The 13,402-nt window shown below is 39.2% G+C and overlaps 1 protein-coding gene across 6 annotated transcripts; it reads left to right on the forward strand.

Moving 5' to 3' along the window:
* Window positions 1-4,972: 4,972 nt before the first annotated feature.
* On the forward strand, window positions 4,973-13,372 carry sertad4 (SERTA domain containing 4). Of its 6 annotated transcripts, none has more exons than XM_079472570.1 (5): window positions 5,169-5,493; window positions 7,836-7,949; window positions 10,782-10,952; window positions 11,062-11,189; window positions 11,460-12,985. In XM_079472570.1, exons 3-5 carry the CDS (start codon window positions 10,799-10,801, stop codon window positions 12,195-12,197), a joined length of 1,020 nt encoding a protein of 339 aa, XP_079328696.1. In that variant the 5' UTR covers window positions 5,169-5,493; window positions 7,836-7,949; window positions 10,782-10,798; the 3' UTR covers window positions 12,198-12,985. The 6 variants fall into 6 exon arrangements, with proteins under 6 accessions (XP_079328695.1, XP_079328694.1, XP_079328697.1 ...); XM_079472573.1 differs by having other exon boundaries at window positions 5,316-5,493; window positions 11,463-12,985; XM_079472569.1 differs by lacking the exon at window positions 7,836-7,949 and having other exon boundaries at window positions 4,973-5,174; window positions 11,460-13,372.
* Window positions 13,373-13,402: the final 30 nt, after the last annotated feature.

The raw sequence follows: 13,402 nt of genomic DNA on the forward strand, positions 1-13,402 counted from the left end.
CCAAAACGACAGAGCTGGCCCCCACTGCAGTGAAATGTGACTAGTTCTTGGAATTTAATGTCCCTCCATGTACATTCTGGGGAATAGGTCATATAGCGAGAACCGTGTTACAAATATTAAACTGTTAATGGAAGAAACATTAATGAGATTTTAGTTGTATATTTTCTTTCTTAAACTTTTGGTTTTCTTTGAGATGGTTTATAATGGGTAATGGAATTTTTTGAATGAGAGAGAAAGAGAGAGAGATAATGTTCTGTATGTGTGGATCAGTAAGCAGGCCAGAAGTTAAGGCATAAATGATCTCCAGGGACAAGATAATACAAGTTAAAATGTCTTGGCTCAGATTATAACTCATGTTCAAAGATTACATTTTACTCTGGGACAGGACAGGGATTAACTGTCATTAAAATGTCTAAGAATAACTTGTGAAGGCTAAAGTAAAGTTTGACAGATGCATCTACAGTATATGGCCTTAATAAGTGGCCTCAACATGTGAACAGATTATATGTAATCTTTCTAGGGTTTATTCAGTAATATTTTGGAAAGAATGCAAATAGATTTTTTTTTATTTCTATTGCCGATATTGACCAATGAGGATAGACCTTTTCATATTTTAACTATACTTACTATAGAAACTAACAATAGAAGAAACCCCTAATAAAAAACGACATACAGTATACAGTAATATAAAATGTACTGTAATGTGTCGATGGATATTTCGTGACGTTGATGCATTTATTATATCCAATGTATATCTTTGTATAATAAAATAATAATAATATAATACTTGTAATGTATATACTGTAGAGGACATCTACCAGACAGAACAGGACATTGCCGTTAATTCCATATACTGTGAAAAGCACTAACATGATGATTTTATGAGTTAAACAGAATTATAAAATAGAACTATACAGTAGAACATGAACACATTGACTGTTGTCACCTTGGTCTCGCTTCAAATAGCTTACTATACCATGGTATCTCTTCAAATATTATTTAAAAAACCCCACTTTGGTGTGTCTAGAACAATGTTACCATTCCAGTCCCGACAATGAGGTATGACTTTCGCCTCAAGTAAAAATGTGTCATCAGCTCATCCTTGAACTCGTGGAATCATGGGACTGTTCTAAATAATGACCTTTATATAAACCCTTCTTTGAAATTTCTGATAATCGGTGAAGTCACTATTTTTTAAGATGTGTATTAGCCATAATTATATAACAGCTGACTGTTTGCATAAGGCTTTTCTTGCATATTGCATTCTTTGATCCTGAATGCTCAAGTTTAGTGGCTGGGACTCACAACTCATTGCTGTGACACTGGAGATTCATGCCAGTGTTCTGTCTGAATGTCCGGTGGAGGGCTAGCGATGTAGATTCTGTAAAACTGTGAGGATGTTTTGAGTATGTGATGGCAACGAGGCTTCTCAATGCTTTTGCTCTGTGTTCAAAGTGTCTTTGATCTCTGTGCGGTCAACCTGTAAAATCTGCCCGATAGTTTCTTTTCTTTCTTGAGTGATGGTCGATCTCACTCAGTGATTGTTATGTACTGTAAACAGCACATAGATTTTGCTGATCTATTTTTGTATCTATATCTGAGAATCTGGACTCAAAAACACTTTCTTGGTAAATGTATGAAGCTCTGTGAGCAGTATGGAGTTGTAGACTTTGTTCTACTTTCAGTTCTGTTTAATTTTTTTTGTGAATATGTCTCAGTCAGTGTGCGGTTTCAAAGTATAAATGTTAAAACCCCCATGTTCGCTTTCCTGAGGTAAAAAAGATTGTAAGTGAAGGGGGTATATTGTTACATAATGATATCTGTATTCTTGGCTCTGCTGATGTCATAATTTCAGGTGATGTGTGTTGTTTTGTTTACTCTGTTAGTTAAAAAGAAAAAAAATCGCAGGTGCTCATATGTTTAAGGTGGTTTGTTTTGTAAGAACGAAATTAAGCACATTTAAGGGAACATAATAGAATTATGAAACACATCTTGTGAAAGAGTCTCAGGCTTTGATTGTATTACGAAAGTTGCCACTGGACAATATCTCCCCGAAAAAGACTGAATCACAATCACTCTTCTCCAACAAAACTTCTCGCTGTGTTGAGTTATGTTGGAAGATGTTCTCGGTTTCATCTTGGCAAACACCGTTAAACAGTATAGAAATCTTATTCTACCATCCTGTCAGCATTCAGGCATTAAATAAGGCCACAGCTGTCATAATAACAGTGACAAAATACAGCACAATGTTGAAATCTAGGATGTTTTATGTTTGTATTATGACCAGAAAACAGCTGTGTCACAAAATTACATCGAAGTGCTGTTATGTCTCACATCTGACAGATTTATGAGAGGCTTGGTGTACTGTTGACCGATATTGCTTCCAAATATTTTCCCACTATAAAAGAGAATCTGACTCTAGCTAATTCGGTTATATATGCTGGTTATATAACCCCGCTAGTCTATAATCCCCAAAGTCTAGCACATTTTACCATCCATCTGTATGTGATGAGGATTTTGAGGCTCTGAAAGTTCACCCAAAAAATGAAAATCATCTATATTCACCAGCATGTATTTCTGACTCGAGATGAAAGCAAGATGAAATTGGCAGGAGAACTGTGGTGAATAACAGCTTCAGGAATGACATGAAGTTGAGACTTCATTTTGATGGAACTATTCTTTAAACCCACTGAAAGTTCTTGAGCTCTTAGCAAATAGGCACAAATCACATATGTTTGTTCCCAGTATGCCATGCAAATAAATGTAGATTAACAAATGAAAATGCATTTTGTGTTTGAATGATCCCTACAGAACCAGTGCCTGAAAAGAACCCCTCAGAGCTCTCAAAGATCTTCTCACGTAAGGTTTTTCTACTGCTTTGTGTCAGTGAAGATGTGAATATTTTGACAGTGGACCAGTGATGGTCAACTGGTCATATTCTGAACTGATGGGTGATAGAGATTCTGTTCAGTGTACAAATGAACACCAGCATTTAGGATTCATTGCAGAAGAGGCATAGCACACCCTACCTGTGCTCTCTCTGTGTCCCATCATGATTCAGGTCTAGCATGCCATTGAACCCTCAACTTTCACAAGGTGTGTTCCAACTTTAACCAATTTTAAACCTTTTATACATGTTCTGAACAATGCGTGTGCATATATTTTCAGTCATTTCTGCTCTTTAATTTGATTCTGAAAATGCTTAAAATGTCTTGCCTATACCCACCGATTCAGTCGGTGTTTTTATGGCGTTTTTAAAATGTTGTGTCACCTTGTGTATTCATATTTCTGTACATCGCTGTCATTTGATTTGTAAATGAAGTCTTACACAAAGATGCATTTGTATGTGATTCTGTTTTGAAAAGAAACATTTCTGCTATTCTAAAATTGCCTTTGTCTTTCTTGACATTTGATGAACGTGTACTTTGGCTCTTGAATTAGAGTGTCTTATGAATTATGATGGTAGTGTACATTCATCATAATTCAACATCCAAACATTTGATTTTGAAGTGAAAGTCTCGAGAACAAACTTAATAATCAGCTAGTGCGTTGAAGGAAAAAGGGGACAAACGACACCAACATACATGAGTAAAACATGCAATACTGTAACTGTTCACTAGAAATTGACTATTTAGTACACCTGTGTGTGAGCTTTTGAAATGTGAGTTTTGAGCAGAGAAGTTTTCATAGGGAAACTTGTATAGCTCTATCTCACAGATCTTGACGCATACTTAAGCATAGCACTCTATTGCGCACATCTCTCATACAATTTGGTTTCTTATCAATACCTAAATTCTACTTTCCTTCATCCCACCTAAGTGTGTGTCTGTATTTGATTGAGAGAAGTATAAACGGTTTGTACCAGAAGGCTCATTAAACGTTCAACTTCCAGAGGGAATAAGCTTTCTTTAAAGTGCTAGACGCAGCACCACCCAAGTCTTTTTTCCTGATTTCTGGAAGAAATTAAGTTAGGTATAGGATTGTACTCTGCAACCCTGCTACCATAGTAGAGAATGCAGTCAGATCAAACGTAAAAATGACATGGCAGTCAAAATTAGGTTGTCTATGCAAAGATCTTTGCACAATGTTTCCTCCATACAAGGTCCATAGATGGCGCAATTGTTAATGGTCAATATAAACTGTAGTGTAATGTTTGATTTGTCGAATGCACAACACATTTTACAGCAGCAATAAATGACCACATGCAAAATGGTTCACGGTATTAATATTGAACAAACAAATAACAACAAATGTGGGTGTTTAGTATTCTCTAAAAACTGTACAAACATTTGATAAGATGCCAACGTGATTTTTCGTTCGAAATTCTTCTCTCCAAGGGTTCAAGGCGAGAGTTTCACCATGCAACCACAGTGGTTCCCATTTATTTAAGTCATTCTTTGGCTTTTAAGTCCAAGTCACCTGGAAAAGTACTTCGGCACAGGGTTGCTTTTCACACAGGAAAATAAATTACGGACTCTGGCACAGAAGTGAGTGTCTGCTTTTAACTAGAGGCAGGGTGTGTTTTTTGGAACCTGCAGGCAGTTAGAGAAGGAAAAAAAGAATGTGTGTGCGTGCTTCGTTATAGGGACACATTTATTAAAACCTTTTCAATACTTGTCTTGTGGTGATTGTCCTTAAGCGTAAGTAGGTCAACTAAATACAGATGATAAAAAATCGTTAATCAAAATAAAATCATGTCAAAATAGTCATGCATGCCCTTGTACTCTGTACGGTTGAAATTATGCATTGGTTTAAGGCTTTTCAAGTATAGTAAGCGTGCGTGGAAGGAAACGATGTCCCGATCGCAGGCTAATGTAAAAATCACCAGGCTCGGCGATAACGCCGAAGAAAAGCGCTCAGGAGCGCGGCTGGCAAACGCAACCCGCCGCTCCTGAAAAGGGAAATGTCTAACAGATGATTGGCATCGTCCCCGCCCCGCTCCACTTCTGCCGCTCGCTCCCGGGCGCAAGTTAAATGCAGCTCCTCTGACCAAAACCAGACACACTCACTCCCACACACAAACCACAGGGGAAACACTGCTGCTGGGACGGGACGAGACCGACCCTGAGCTGAAAGCTGTTGCTGTTCGTTCCGAGGAATGGGGCGATTCTGGTGGTGTCTGCAGACGTTGACACCAGTTCAAAGCAAACGCCGCAACGTCGCACCGTCTGCCGGTGAGGTCACTGTGGCACAAAGCGAAGGGACCTGCGCGGACCTACAGCGGCTTTGTTCGCGCGGTGATTGATGTGAAGGCGCGCTGCCCTGAGTTGGATGATTGTATTATCGTTAAACCCGATCGATTATATCAAGTCGATACGCGCAGGTGCTAGCAACGTTTATCGGGGGACTTGCGCTGATGGATCGAGGATAAGTTGTTATTGACGAACCCAACGGGGTCAAAGCAGAGATAACGAGAGCAGGTTCACGACGACAGATCCGAGTACGCATTATATTTAAAACAATACGTCAAGTCCAGTCATCATTAAGTGTAAGGTAAGACTGCACGGTTATCAGAGGCAGACAGACCAGTGGGGCATGGCACAGTGCCCAGACAGGGAAACTACTCAAAATCTTTGAAGTTTGTTACAACTAATGTGGTTTAAACACACACAGACTACTGTGTGATTAGTAACCAGTTATTTATTTACAAAGCGAATATTTATCCACTTATACCTGTCGAATCGTGATGTAGTTCTGCAATGTTATATAATACTTGTATTTATCTGATTTATATAATTGGTATTTTTCTGTCATATTAGTGAGAGATAAAACAACTAAATAAACTCTGATCAAATGTAGTCTTATATTTGTTTTTATTATGTTATATTTTGGATAATTAAATGCATGCATATGGTTTTCAGATATGTCAAACAAAAGGGGGTTTTGTTGTGGTTGGTAAAATATTTATTGTGCTTTGAATCTTAAAAAAAGCTTATGACACAGTGAGGTCACACAAACACAAACACAAACACAATGTTCCTTTCACACATTAAAAGACTTCAGCTCTGTGTGTGTTTTAAGGGCAGGGCTCCAGAATTCTGTTACTGCTTGATTTCCTTACAAGGAAAAGATGTGTTATGAAAGCATGATAACTTTAGAGATGAATGCAGTTTGTGTGTGTGTGTTTGTGTTCATGAATGTGCAATGTCTGTTCACAGGAAAAGATGTATGCAATCTCACACACCAGGATTTTTTATTTGGGTGAGACTGTAGTTATTGTTGTGTTAGAGAGAGACGCTATTGTGCATAGCTGAGATGATGTGCATGTGAGGGAGAGAGAGTGAGAGATTATTTCTTGCTTCATTATCAGCAAGGGGTTCACTGCTGTGGCATCTGTTCCTGGTGCCGCTGGGCAAAAGTGTGTGTGTGAGTTTGTGGGTATTCCCCTGAGATCACTGTGCCAGTTCAAGAGTGTCTGGCATTCCGCCACACATTGATCCCTCGATCTACAGCGGGCACAAAGGAAAGCCCACATCATTTACTGGCTATGGTTCTCATCAGTCTGTTCCAATGAGTTACGCCTGGGCACTGTGAATGTCTTCAATAGATTAGAGAGTCTGCGAGCAGTGAGGGAGTGCTCATAATTGTTCTGAAATCTGGAAATGTTACCCACTCTGATCTACAGTCAGGGCTGTTTTCTATAAAACTGCGGTTTGGCAGTGATGGACATGTTTCTGAATCTTTTTCTTGTTAGGGACCCCCTGAAATTCATTTGTAAGTCTCAAACAAGAATCAAGAGCTTGTTTGACAGTTCTAGCGACAAATAGACATCATTTTTTTAGATCAGTAAAACATGAATGTAGAGAAATCTGTCTTCCACTGTGGGTGTCTTTCACAAACATTTCCAAACCCAAACATTTTTAAATCTTATGTTTTAATAAATGCAAGTGGATATACAACAAATCACAAGATTTGTCTCTAAACAAATAGGTAATTTATTAATTATAATAGGTTTGTTATAGAAATATATTTATGAGGATGTAGGTTTATGAAGTCAGAATTTCATCAACTCCTTTCAATCACATTTAGGACGGATTCATTTTAAACTCTCCATCTCGCTTCATGCAATCGGCCATAACATAAACCGTAGTCCTCATAAGCTATACTGTGTATGTTGTCTTGTAATCAAACTTTGTGCAAATACACACTACGCAATCTGTACATCATCGAAAACATTTTGAGTCAACGTTCACTTGCCATCTGAACGTGGGTAATTCATCACAGCTGTATTGCTTGGGAGACCGTGGTGTAAAAATCACAGTCATCTGAACAATAGCACGAATGATGTGATTACACTTCTCCTTTGAGTATACACAGAGCACGTGCTGCACTCCCTCTGTCTCAAACACACGCACACACAGCGCCTCGGGCGCTGACTCCTAACAGCAGGGATGCATGGGTAGCCAGAACATTCCTTCAGCACTGATGTGGCGTTGTGTCAACACGATCGCATTACGGCTCGAACCTCTCTCGCACACACATTGTGTATTTTCCGATCTGTGTGTGATTTCTTCGTAGACACTGTGCAACTTCTTATTTTCCTGTATTTTATTTCTCCCCTCCACCGAGCAGCCGCAAAGTCTTTGGCAGGCGGAAAAGGGTGTTCCTTTTATTTTTCCTTTAGTTTTTATACCTTTGTGTGTGTGTTGGACATGTTTGGATAAATGTTTTACCTCCTTGACTGGGTGTTGCCTACATGTGTGTATGTGTGTTAGAGAAAGAGAGAGAGAAAATAAAAGACTACTAAATGACCTAGATTACTGTCTGCAGGATGTGTTGAGATCCCCAGTGCAACATTTCGATTCTTAAATAAACCTCCTCTGTCTCGCTGATAGATTCAGGTCATGGAAGCGGTTGTATGGACGTCCCGAACCTTGAGGACACACATGGTTTAAATGCTTCCAGCACCCAGGCAGAAACAGCTCTTTAGCAGATGGATGATATGTGAGGTGTGTAAGCGTGTGTGTAATAGCCTCACGCTTTCTACAAAGGCTCTTTTTACCTTATGTTTCACACATGTTGCTGTGTTAGCACTCTTTGTAGTCTTTGTGGGTTCTGTCTGTATGTGTGTGTTTTGAATTCTGTTATTATTTACTCTCCCTTGTGTACTTCAAAACCCATATGACTTACTTTCTTCCATGAATAAAAAAATACTACTAATATATATATATATATGTGTGTGTGTAAAAGGTTTTTTAAGACGCCTCACATCATATGTGATTATACATATTGCATTTTTTTGTTGGTCATCAGAAGGTTGTCATCTGGTATTGTTGCCCCACTGTAAACAGTGTACACGTCACATACCTATTTCCATTAAACAATAACATTGTCGTTTATATCAGTTTCCAATGTTACTCAAAAATCATGGAGCTGTTTCTGGGTCAGGGCGTGCGGGCAGACTGTGGCACTAATGATGATTCTTATGCTCTGTGCATGTGCCAGTGTGCTTCTGCCACTCAAGCTAAGAACAAATCTGTGGTTTTACAAAACGTATGCTGAAATTTTGGAATGGTGTTTCATTTGGAGCTGATGCCCGAAGCTCTTCTTGTAACCATAACCACAACGTAATTGTGCAGTCTGTCTGCATTTTTGTATTTTCTGACTCTTTTTTTTCTGCCTTAAAGGAACACTTCACCCAAAAAGGAAAATTCTCTTAACTCACCCTAAAGTTGTTTTGTTCTGATTAACACAGAGAAAGATATTTGAACATTTAGAACAACCAAATGAAGACATTCCATAAAAGGGAGGGTTACCAATGAACGCATCCCCAAGTCATCAGCAGTTGTCCCCATTCACTTTTATTGTATGGAAGAGAGCAGCTTTTTTAAACAACTTCTTTAAGGAACAAAGTTGTATGGGTTTCAACAGAAATGACGGGAAGTAAATAAATTTTTTTATACTTGGACTGTACTTGGATGGACTATTGTTTCATTTTTTATTCTTAGAGCAAATCATTTTGGAGGTTGTTCAAAAAAACGATTTCCTGGCCATCTAAGCGATAATATCATTTTAATAAGACACAAATGAAATGTGTGTGAGCTTGTTTTACCATCTTTTATGATCCAGTGAGGAGCACCAGGAGCTTTGGATGTTTTGATTACAGTAAGCTAAGCCAAAACCTACATTACCCCAATGGAAACCTGCAATTGGGGTTTTCGCATAGGAAAAACCACAACTGCACAAATGAAACCTTATCCCTAACATGATTCCATGGTACGTGTCTTTCCCTCGCTCTGGTTTTAGCATCATCTGTGTTTTATAATTTGTAGTTTTAGCATCTACGGGGCTGCCCTATGATATTTGTGTATGTGCGTGTGACTGATGAGTTGCAAATCCAACAGATCCAGCACCTTTTTATGTTTTCTTCTCACGAAGAGTAGAGAGATGCAGAGAGAGAGAGTGCATAAAAGCACGAAATGTGCAAAGAGACAAAGACAGACAGCTTGTGTGTGTCTGTGGGTGTGTAAGCTCTGTCTTCTAAAGCATAAATTCAAAGCAGAGTTGTGGGCGGAATAATAAACAGGTAATGACAGTACGAGGAAAAGGAGGAGAGCGGAATCAGCTCTGATTAAATATGTCTCGCTCAGTGTGATCCAAACCCTGCGGACACAGACTGTACTGAGGGCAGATTATTACGCTCGCGTTATTTGTGTCTCCGTGTGCGAATGTGCATCTGGGATGTTTTTACAGTTCTATGTGATTATTTTCGTTGCCTTATTTATAGTTCCTAATAAACATTACAATGTGAGACTTGATTCAGGACAGGCAGGCACAACAACGGTTCAATATGTGCTTGGCGAACACGACATCAGAGCGATGGTGTGCACAATTGTCAGTGAAGATTAATGACCTTTGTAGAGGCAATCATCCAGAACTTCTTTCTCTCCTGTCACCGTGTGTGTGGCAGAACAGAGAACGAAATGATTAAAGAGCGATCACACAAACAGATATGCTCCCTTTCTTGGTAGCTTCTGTTGGATTGTATGATGCGTGTATCTTTGTATCTGACTACTGTATGTGTGCTCTATTAGCTGTTTTAAATGGGTTTGATATAAATGTCTTGTTAGTGTACACTTCACGGCAATAAGGAATAATTATACGACAGAATACGCCACTCAAGTCCAGTGTCTGATGAATATCAACAAAATCAAACCTCAGGAGTGACATAAAATCATCCAACAGCAATGTGAAAGACTAACAGCATGACAACAGTGTCAAACAGTGGTGTGTTATCACATCAAACAATATTCCAAAATTCTTGTAAGGATATTACTGTTGCATTGCAGTATTTGAGGTCTGAAAAAATACAGAGCATCTTTTCTGTTATTTTGACCTGTTTCTCCAGTTTCCATTTTCTGCTATTAAATGCGAATATAAAAAATATGTTACATTGAAATTTGCAAGAAATGTTGTAAGTAGTTCGCAGAATGAAACAAAATATTAAAAACACATACAAATAAATGTATTTTAGAGGCTGTGTTTTGATCTTTTATCACACAAAAGTTTGTTCTAAAACATTATGTAAATAAGAGTGCAATAAGAGTGGTTATGGTGTTCAAAGCACTAAATTATAAAAATATAAGATATGAACCTGCGTTTTTATTCCTTCTTCGTTGCTCTAAACAGTGGTTGCTTGTGACGACGCTGTTTAAGAAAATGGTATCGGATCGGTACATGGATTCAAGTACTCCCCAATACCAATGCCAGTACTAGCATCAGTACAACCCTGATGTTATGTACATTGTTTTTTATTTTAAATATGTGTTTTTTTTCTTTAGAACTGTGAGGTAAAACAATGGCTTTGGTCCTCTCTATGAGCCCTTTTTGTGAACCTGACGCCGAAGCCCCACCAACGATCTACCAGCCGATCTGGGAGTCTGAGCGATGCAGCAAAAGCTGCATCTCCACCCCCTCACCACCAGGAACCGACACCCAAGGGCTTATAGAAGGTTTGACTATAATCTCAGTGTTGGCTAATGTTGAAAATATGCTCAGAATCTATTTTTGAAAGTCTTTGTTCTAAAAGATGCTGCCTAATAAATAAATTTGTTTTCCCAGAGCACCTTTGTAGACGAAGCCCCGATCATGTAAAAGATCATGTGGCCATGTCACGGATCTCTTATTTTAAAAGGAAGTTTGTGGAAGATGAAGAACCTATAGTTAACTTCAGAGGTTACTGTCACACTGTGAGTCTACTTACACATCTTTGGTATTTCCGGTGCATCATAATAAATGATTATTATTATTCACACTGTATGTTTGTCACTGGGTTTTGCAAATATACATTTCTTGAAAAAAAGCTAATTTGGACTCGTGAGGTTTCAAAAGAACAGCGACTATATAGAAAATATATGTTGAATGCACTGTAATTTACTCTGGATAAAAGCTTGTGTATGCCATTTCACCCACAACATTTTAGAGTATTTAATGACTTGTGATATTTTTCTCTGGTCCAGCAGGTGTCACCAGTGCTAGAGGAACGTGCTCACGTTCTCCGTCTCTCTCTTGAGAAGCTGCGTTACATGGATGACCCCGAGTCCTTCTTGCGGCGTTCCGTGCTCATCAACAACCTACTCCGACGTCTCCGAACTGAAATTCTCCTTCAAAGCGACTGGTGTTTCCCATCAGGCCCTGCGGCCACAGCCTGCCCCCTGCAAACCCCAGCCCCCAACACACCTCTTCCCACCCTACAGCCCTGCGTGGCACCGGCCGGGCCGTACCGCAAACGGCTGCGACTGTTGAGGAGGGACAGTCCTGAATGCGTCCCCGCATGCTGCTGCTTGTATGCAGCCGGGCGTTACCTCCAGCTCCCCTTGCCTGTGTATGAACGGAATGTATACTCCAACTCTCATTTGTCTTCAACTTCATCCACATCATCATCATCATCAGTAGTTCGATTTCCACAGCTGTTAGAGGAGGAAGAGGACAGCGATGAGGAAGAGGAGCTGGACTCTGTCTGTCCCGTGTTGGGTCTGTGTCAAGATGAAACCAGGGAGCAGAACAGATTGTGTGAGGGTCTCAGGGAACAAAGCCACAGGAATCTGGAGAAAGAGCGAGAGAAAGGAAAAGAAAGAGGTAGAGAGAGGGTTAGAGGAGGGGAGCTTAGAGTAGGCGTATCACAGAGATGGCTTTCAGACACAGTGGGTACCGGACATCAGGAGGCCCTGACGAGAGCTCACTTGAGAGGGAAATAACCACAGAACTTCTGCTGTGGAAAAACTGCTTTCCAACAGCTTTTTAGATCTGTTTTTAAAAGCTGAACATCAGTGTAATATGATGTTTTCAATGTTTAGTTACTTTTGTATTTCTGGATTACTCAACAAATAACAAGGGACAGCAAGTTTATAAATTGCCTCTTGAGAAAACCACCATATTGTGCCTTAAATGTTTTCTTGTTCAATATGTTTGCTGTGTTTGTGGATATTCGTACATAAAGCTGGTTTTATCCACAGAGATGGTACCAAGTCGAAACACTTTCAGACAAAAAATGGTTTGAAAGTGAATTGCTAACACACACAAAAAAAGCATGACATGGCTTCCTGTCCTTGACAATTGTCATACATTGTCCGAAAATGCACAAAGGAAATAATGTTTAAAACAATAACTGAACTTTCACTAGACTGAACCTCGGAGCATTTAAACATTCAGACAGCAAAACATCTAAACATCAACTCCATACAAATAATTCAAACTACAGACAGGCATAAGTCCAGTTTAGTTGGTTGTATAGAGGTCCTTTCTAATGCAAGTGATTTTTGGCATGATATGAATCTGAGGTTTCATGCACTTTTATGGTGTTTATGTATTTTCTCTATTTCTTTCAAGACAAGATATGAGGCCCTCAGACATGAGTGGAACATACAAACAACAGTGTTGGAATAGAAATTAAACAAAGACGGGTTGCTTCACAATCTTAACTGTTCTGTTTGTGTGTGTGTGTTCGTGAAATGTGTTGAGAATAAAATAATGATCCTGAGCTCACAATGTTCCTCCTTGTGATGTGATTATAGCTGGCACACAGATTATTTCTTTTTCGACACCCCCACCTCCATCACACATATTCTCTTTCTCTTATTACTCCTGCTGTCACCTTTTCGCTTCCTTCCTCTCCTTTATTGTCACTATGGAAACAATGTTTACTGGAAGAACCGTCTGGAATCCCCTGAGGCAAAAAGAGGTTCATGACAAACACACATGCCACACGATTAAACACACATATATCCTTTGGTTATTTTGAAGGCACGCTCTGAGAGGAGATGCTTTTAGATGAAGAACACGGTTCCATTTATAGTTGTATTAAATGTGGAGATGGAAATCTGTGATGCCATGTCACTGTTTATTGGAGTTGTCATAAAATATAAGTAATTTGTGTCTTTGTTGTCTTAATCTTTCTGTAGAC

This window comes from Barbatula barbatula, assembly GCF_947034865.1.
Source record: "Barbatula barbatula genome assembly, chromosome: 14".
In the NCBI taxonomy this organism is placed as follows: domain Eukaryota; kingdom Metazoa; phylum Chordata; class Actinopteri; order Cypriniformes; family Nemacheilidae; genus Barbatula; species Barbatula barbatula.